This window comes from Heterodontus francisci, chromosome 4, assembly GCF_036365525.1.
Source record: "Heterodontus francisci isolate sHetFra1 chromosome 4, sHetFra1.hap1, whole genome shotgun sequence".
Classification (NCBI taxonomy): domain Eukaryota; kingdom Metazoa; phylum Chordata; class Chondrichthyes; order Heterodontiformes; family Heterodontidae; genus Heterodontus; species Heterodontus francisci.
Window position 1 is genome coordinate 96,074,076 of NC_090374.1, and position 7,451 is coordinate 96,081,526.

General features: G+C 44.3%; 1 protein-coding gene across 4 annotated transcripts in view; it reads left to right on the top strand.

The window, feature by feature from the left end:
• LOC137369154 (tumor necrosis factor alpha-induced protein 8) overlaps positions 1–5,709 on the top strand; it is a 189,295-nt gene extending 183,586 nt beyond the window's left edge. For all 4 annotated transcript variants that reach the window (XM_068029895.1, XM_068029893.1, XM_068029891.1 and 1 more), the window contains one exon: positions 4,390–5,709. In XM_068029895.1, coding sequence (XP_067885996.1) covers positions 4,390–4,955 — 566 coding nt within the window. In that variant the 3' untranslated portion in view covers positions 4,956–5,709. The remainder of the gene's footprint in view (positions 1–4,389) is intronic.
• Positions 5,710–7,451: the final 1,742 nt, after the last annotated feature.

Here is a 7,451-nt window from a genome sequence, read left to right on the forward strand (position 1 = left end):
ATCATCAGCGAACATCCCCACTTCTGACCTTATGATTGAAGGAAGGCCATTGATGAAGCAGCTGAAGATGGTTGGGCCTAGGACACTACCCTGAGGAACTCCTGCAGTGATGTCCTGGAGCTCAGATGATTTACCTGCAACAACCACAACCATCTTCCTTTGCTCTAGGTATGACTCCAGCCAGCGGAGGGTTTTCCCCCTGATTCCCATTGACCTCAGTTTTGCTAGGGCTCCTTGATGCCATATTCTGTCAAATGCTGCCTTGATGTCAAGGGCAGTCACTCTCACCTTACCTCTTGAGTTCAGCTCTTATGTCCATGTTTGAACCAAGGCTGTAATGAGATCAGGAGCTGAGTGGCCCTGGCGGAACCCAAACTGAGCGTCACTGAGCAGGTTATTGCCAAGCAAGTGCCGCTTTGATGGCACTGTTGATGACACCTTCCATCACTTTACTGATGATTGAGAGCAGACTGATGGGGCGGTAATTGGCCGGGTTGGACTTATCCTGCTTTTTGTGTACAGGTCATACCTGGGCAATTTTCCACATTGCAGGGTAGATGCCAGTGTTGTAGCTGTACTGGAACAGTTTGGCTAGGGGCTTGGCAAGTTTGGGAGCACAGGTCTTCAGTACTATTGCCGGAATATTGTCAGTGCCCATAGCTTTTTCAGTATCCAGTGCCTTCAGTCGTTTCTCAATATCACGCGGAGTGAATCGAATTGGCTGAAGTCTGGCATCTGTGATGCTGGGGACTTCAGGAGGGGGCCGAAATGGATCATCAACTCGGCGCTTCTGGCTGAAGATTGTTGCAAATGCTCCAGCCTTATCTTTCGCACTGATGTGCTGGGCTCCCCCATCATTGAGGATGGAGATATTTGTGGAGCCACCGCCTCCAGTTAGTTGTTTAATTGTCCACCACCATTCACAGCTGGATGTGGCAGGACTACAGAGCTTAGATCTGTTGGTTATGGGATCGCTTAGCTCTGTCTATCACATGCTGTTTACGCAGTTTGGCACGCATATAGCCCTGTGTTGTAGCTTCACCAGGTTGACACCTCATTTTGAGATATGCCCTGTGCTGCTCCTGGCATGCCCTCTGCACTCTTCATTGAACCAGGGTTGGTCTCCTGGCTTGATGGTAATGGTAGAGTGGGGGATATGCCGGGCCATGAGGTTACAGATGGTGGTTGAGTACAATTCTGCTGCTGCTGATGGCTCACAGTGTCTCGTGGATGCCCAGTTTTGCATTGCTAGATCTGTTCGAAATCTATCCCATTTAGCACGGTGGTAGTGCCACACAACACGATGGAGGGTATCCTCAATGTGAAGGCGGAACTTCGTCTCCACAGGACTGTGCGGTGGTCACTGCTACCAATACTTTCATGGACAGATGCATCTGCGGCAGGCAGATTGGTGAGGACGAGGTGAAGTATGTTTTCCCCTCTTGTTGGTTCCCCCACCACCTGCCACAGACCCAGTCTAGCAGATATGTCCTTTAAGACTCGGCCAGCTCGGTCAGTAGTGGTGCTACCGAGCCACTCTTGGTGATGGACATTGAAGTCCCCCACTCAGTGTGCATTTTGTACCCTCACCACCCTCAGTGCTTCCTCCAAGTGCTGTTCAACATGGAGGAGTACTGACTCATCAGCTAATTTTTAGAAACAAAAGACACTGGATGATGATACGTTGCTGATAATGTTCACACCATAGGTGGAATTTTTGTTGTTGACAGATGCCGTCAAAGCATAGTTCAGGCACAGGAAATGCCCCAAATTTTTTGTTAGGGGCAATACTGGAACTTCATATCTCTGTAAGGAGGTGAGAAGGAAAATATATTTAACATTCCCTATAGAACTATAAAATATTGTTAAAACTTAGCAGCATTGTACTTGAAAACATTGTTAACTGCAATAGGAGGTCTGATCTAAATTAGATAATTCATTTCTGAGTACTAGGAAGTTGAAACTGGCAGCATTTACATCTGTAGACTGTGGTAAATGAACCTACGGTATGTAAGATCCTTCCTCAATTGGTTGGGTCAACTCTACATGACCTGGGTTGATGCTGTACGACTTTGACCTGAGGTTTGGCTGTTTACCCAAACAGGTTTTGTTAAATACACATTCGACAAAGTAACCCAGTCCTTCATCCAATTTTCCCACAATAAAACCCTGGACTGAAATTAATTACATATTTTTCCCTTTCATTCTATACCAAGTACCTTTTTTGTGCCTTAAAAGTACAATTAATTCGAGTGTTACAAAATGCTATTTCTTATTTCTACATAACAACAACTTGCATTTATATATTGCCTTTAACACAGAAAAATGACCTGAGATGATTTACAAAAGCACAATTGGACAAAAACAGACATTGGGCTGCATTTTAAAAGCCCGCCGCCAAAATAGGCAGCGGGCGAAACAATTTGCGGCCTGCACACACAGGGTGCAAGTCGTGGAGCCGCCGTGATTCCAAACATGGTGGCTCATTAGCATGGCTGGGGCGGCCTCCTCCCCCACCATCACGTGGAACGGGCGGGCAAACCGTTCCCAGCAATAGCATCCGGTGCCATTTTTAAAGGGCTTAGAGCCCTAAATGACAGGTTGAATTTTTAAAGTGACAGTTCATTAAAAAATATAGAAAATTATTAAAAACCTCTTTCCATCCCCTCTCCCATCCCCCTCAATGCTTTACATTTAATGCCTTGCCCACTCACCCCCAAAATACTTACCTTGACTACGTGACCCTCCCCCTCCCAAAGTTCATGAACTGTAACCCTCAGCCCTTTCCCATCATCCACCCAACCAATCCAAAGCGTTTGACCCCGCTCCCCCACCCCCCGCACTGAGAAAATCAGATCCTCCCCCCTCCTCAGAGGTGTCATGTCTCATTTCCCCGAACGGGGATTTGAAGGCACAGCATTGCTGGCCGCAGGAATGATGATCTCAATCTGCTGTTATAATCGCTGCGGCCTGCATATTAATTAATGTTAAGTGCCCGTCTGCATATTGTAATGTGAGTCCCGTCGCCAAGCAGCGGGGAGGCCGCCACAAAGCCTCGCCGCCGCCGCCGAGATCGGGACGAGCCCTGCTGTCGTCAGGGTCAGTGGCAGGCCACATCCGTTGCACTCTCCATGTCCCCCACAGCGCGGGGACCGTTTAAAATCCAGCCCATTGAGTTATAGAAGATGTTAAATATTATAGGGTTATTAAAAGCGCCATTATACTATAACTCTTGCATCCATGCAAAGTAATTTCAAACATGCACCTAAAGTGATAGTATAACTCAAATGTCAGGTCAGTGTCTGACTCAGGGGTGGATTTTCTTAGAAGTGCAGTGGTGGGATCGGAGACAGACATACTAGCAATCTTGAGCTACCAGCCAGCATACTGGTCGGCCAGCATGTTACTGCCTCCTGCACATTTTGAAGGAGGCTGCTTCTGGTGGGCAATGGCTGCCTGCGCACCAGTGGCGGGAAACCAATTAGGCCAGTTATAGAGCCTAATAAGGGTATTCATTGATGCCTTCTCGAATTTTCCAGATGGCAGATGGGTGCCCTGCTGAGGCTGAGTCTCAGCCGATGGATAGAGGCGGCCTCTTAGTGGCAGGCCAAGGGGTCAGCGATGCCTCCATTAATTCCAACCACACCATCCACCCACTCCCCCCCTTCCCCATGCCCGCCACAATGACAGGCAGCTGTGATCACTTTTTATTTTAAAATATTGAAAAGTCTTAAGTTGCCCTCTCGTTCTTCTAACTTCATCTGCAATGCCTACATCTGACGGTGTGGTTGCTGATCTTCCAGTGCTGGGTAGCCTCCAATTGGCACTTAATTGGCCGCCTCCTCCAAAATCTCCGCTGTGTCCTGCCACTGGCAATTGTGGGTTCCCGACCTACATTGCACCCAACAGTGGGATCGGGACTGATGAACGAAAATCCTGACTATGGATTCGTAGATTCATTACAGCACAGAAGGAAGCCATTCAGCTGATCAAAACCATGCCGGCTCTCTGTAGAACAATGTGTCAGTTCTCTTGCCCTGCTTTATCCCCGTAGCCCTGCAAGCTTATTTCCCTCGAGTGCCCATCCATTTCACAAGCAGTAATGTCACAAGGGAATAATATTGGGCTACAAGCAGATATTCAGTTTCAAGTTTAGAGCAAGTAATCTACCAGAATTCAATGGTCAATTTTATTCTGATATGACCAGAAACATTGTGCAGTGCCACAATTGAGGACAGTGTGTCAGACATGTGATAAAAATGTTTTTGCTTTATCAGGGAATAGCAGTAGATTATACAGTGTGCATTAAAACAGAACAAAAGAATCTTGAACCATTTCTGATAGCACAATTTTGAACCATGTGCTTAATCTATCTTGTCTTTGTTTCAGTGGCCACAGAGGTCTTCAATTCCAAAAGCCTGGCTGTCCAGGCCCAAAAGAAAATACTCGGCAAGATGGCATCAAAGACAATAGCAACTGCATTGATAGATGATACAAGCAGTGATGTTTTGGATGAGCTATACAAAGCAACCAAGGAATACACACACAACAAAAAAGAGGCAGAAAAGATTGTCAAAAATCTTATCAAGGTAGTCATAAAACTGGGGGTCCTATACAGGAATAAACAATTCAATCAAGATGAGATGATGCTCATGGAGAAGTTCAGGAAGAAGGTTCATCAGTTAGCAATGACCGTTGTCAGTTTTCACCAGGTTGACTTTACATTTGATCGGAATGTTTTGTCCAAACTTTTGAATGAGTGCAGAGACATGCTTCATCAAATCGTTGACCGGCATCTAACTGCCAAATCACATGGACGCATCAATCATGTTTTCAATCACTTTTCAGATTGTGAGTTCTTGGCTGTGCTGTACAATCCATTTGGATCTTACAAGGCTGCTCTGCAGAAAATATGTAATGGTGTGAACAAAATGCTAGATGATGATAATATATAACAAGCCATTTATAACATTTTCTGTCATTCTTATGAAAATCTTGCTGAAATGTAAAGGAACAATGCCATGTAAAATGCATTTTGTTAAAATAGAATATTTTGATGAGTTTTTTTTTCTGAAGAATTATGTCCTATTTCAAAACAATATGCACAAAATTTTCCAGCCTGTTACTTGTCCATTAAGAGATAAACTCCTGTTGCCTGGCTCCTAAAAGTCCTTAGCCTGTGGAATGAATCTGCTGAAGAGCTCAAGCAAAATCTAACACATTTTCACTTTTTGACTGTTACAGAAAACAATATATATTATTTTCTTTTAAAAATTTATAACCAAAACGAAGAGAAAAAGCAACACATGACAAACTGGAAAGAATGACTGATGCATGAAGGTTACAGAATGTAGTTGAAATAGTTCATGTGCACTGAGTGTTCCGACAGAGTACAGAAAATAGCGTTTTAGTACTTTATTGTCTCATATCTATAGTTTTCATCAGCTCATTGGAATCGCTTGGACTGATAAAACAATGGACATTTAAAGTACAGTGTGTAGAGATGTAATATATTAGACTAAATCTCAGATGCTTATTTTATTGTACAATTTCAAGAATGCCCAAATGGCTAGTAATTTCCACTTACCAATTGTACTGTGTGAATGGCATAGTTATTATGACTGTTATTGCAACTCTGGACCAACTTTTATTCTTGTGCAAATTATTTGTTTGTAGTAAGCCAAAGAATAAATTTGCACTGAACCTGGAGTAACATAGCCATAAAATGGTCTGTAAGTTATTTTACTCTCCGATGGAGCCAAAATATACAGCAAGATTGAACTCACTACCTGTACTGCAATTTATCAAGAATCATGTCAAACTCATCCTATGATAAATTTTCAGTTTGGAAATACAGCAAAAGGATAATTAAGGTAATTGGCTGTTTTAAAATTATGTCTTTAAGTTGAAATAATTGGAAGAAATGTGTATTACATTTAATACTTTGAACGGATGTTTAGTATAATTGTCTCCTGAACTTTATTTTTGAAAAAGGTCTGCCAATTCTTTAATTTTTCCTTCTAAGTCTCTGCAGGGCCAGTTTTAACTTTATCCACCAAGTGGAAACCAGACAGGTGGGCGTTTAAAATCATTCCCAGATCAACAACTTGTATTTTTATAACACCTTTAACATAATAAAATGTCCCAAGCACTTCACAGGAGAGTTACAAAGCAAGATTTGACACTGAGCCGCACAAGGCAATATTAGTGCAGATGGCCAAAAGCTTGGTCAAAGAGGGAGGTTTTAAGGAGCATTTTAAACGATGAAACAGAGATAGAGAGCTGGAAAGATTTAGGGAAGGAATTCTAGGGTTTAGGGCCGAGGCAGCTGAAGGCATGGCCACCAGTGGTGGAGCAATTAAAATTGGTGATGTGCAAGAGGCCAGAATTAGATAAGTGCAGATATCTTGGAGGGTCATGGGGCTGGAGAAGATTAAAGAGATAGGGAGGGATGAGGCCATGGAGGGGCCTGAAAACAAGGATGAAAATTTCAAAATTGAGGCATTGCTTGACCTGGAGCCCCTGATATCCTGCTTTCTCCCTATATCTTCAATTTTAACTTGTCCTACTGAACAGGCAGGAAAGATGCCTAGTGAAACCAACAGGAACATTCTTCAAATATGCAGAACATCATTGAGACTCGACTGCTTTTTTAACCATGGCCCTAGTGGGGAAGCTGTTGGGGCTTTCCTAGCTTGCAGCCAGGGAAGTTCAAAGGTAATGCAGGTGCCAGCTTCCCAGAGGGCAAGGTTGCACATGAGTTCTGCTGCAAAGAGCTCCGATGGGCACTTCACTGGGGCAGGCTACAGAAGAAGGCTCCATTTCAATTCATTATGTTCTCTTTCCTCTGAGTTCAAGGCTCTCCTATCCTAAGTTAATTTTACCTTCATGAAACCTCCCCAAACCACAGTCATAGCCACCTGCTTGACCTTGCCACCTCACGTGGCCCCGTTACACTCACCAGTATTAATCACAGGCAAGGTCATCTCTGATCACTTCCTTGTGTCGCTCTCCATCCAAATCCTGTTTGCCCCTCCAAACTCTATGTCTTTCTGTATCTGCCCCAGGAAAAAGCTCTCTCCCAATTTAATTAAAATTGCACTACCAAATTCCCAATTATCTAGCCTTTGGCCCTCCGTTTTTCCATGTGTTTTCTGCAGCTACTGATCTACTCAATCACACCCTCACTGTGATGTTCTTGGGACTAAGGTTCAGTCAGAGTTAATAAGAGATACAGAACTGCTGCATGCTGTTAAAAATATGGCCCCCCCAAAGAGCGGGAAGGTGGCAGGTGGGGGGTGTAAAATGGAGCGGGAGGCTCGGGGGGCCCTTCCCAACCCGCTCCCGCCTGCACCGCCACTTTACACAAGGCGGCGGCAGCGAAAATCAAACTGCCCGCCCCCAGCCAATCAAGGCCCTTAAGTGGCCAGTTAATGGCCACTTAAGGGCCT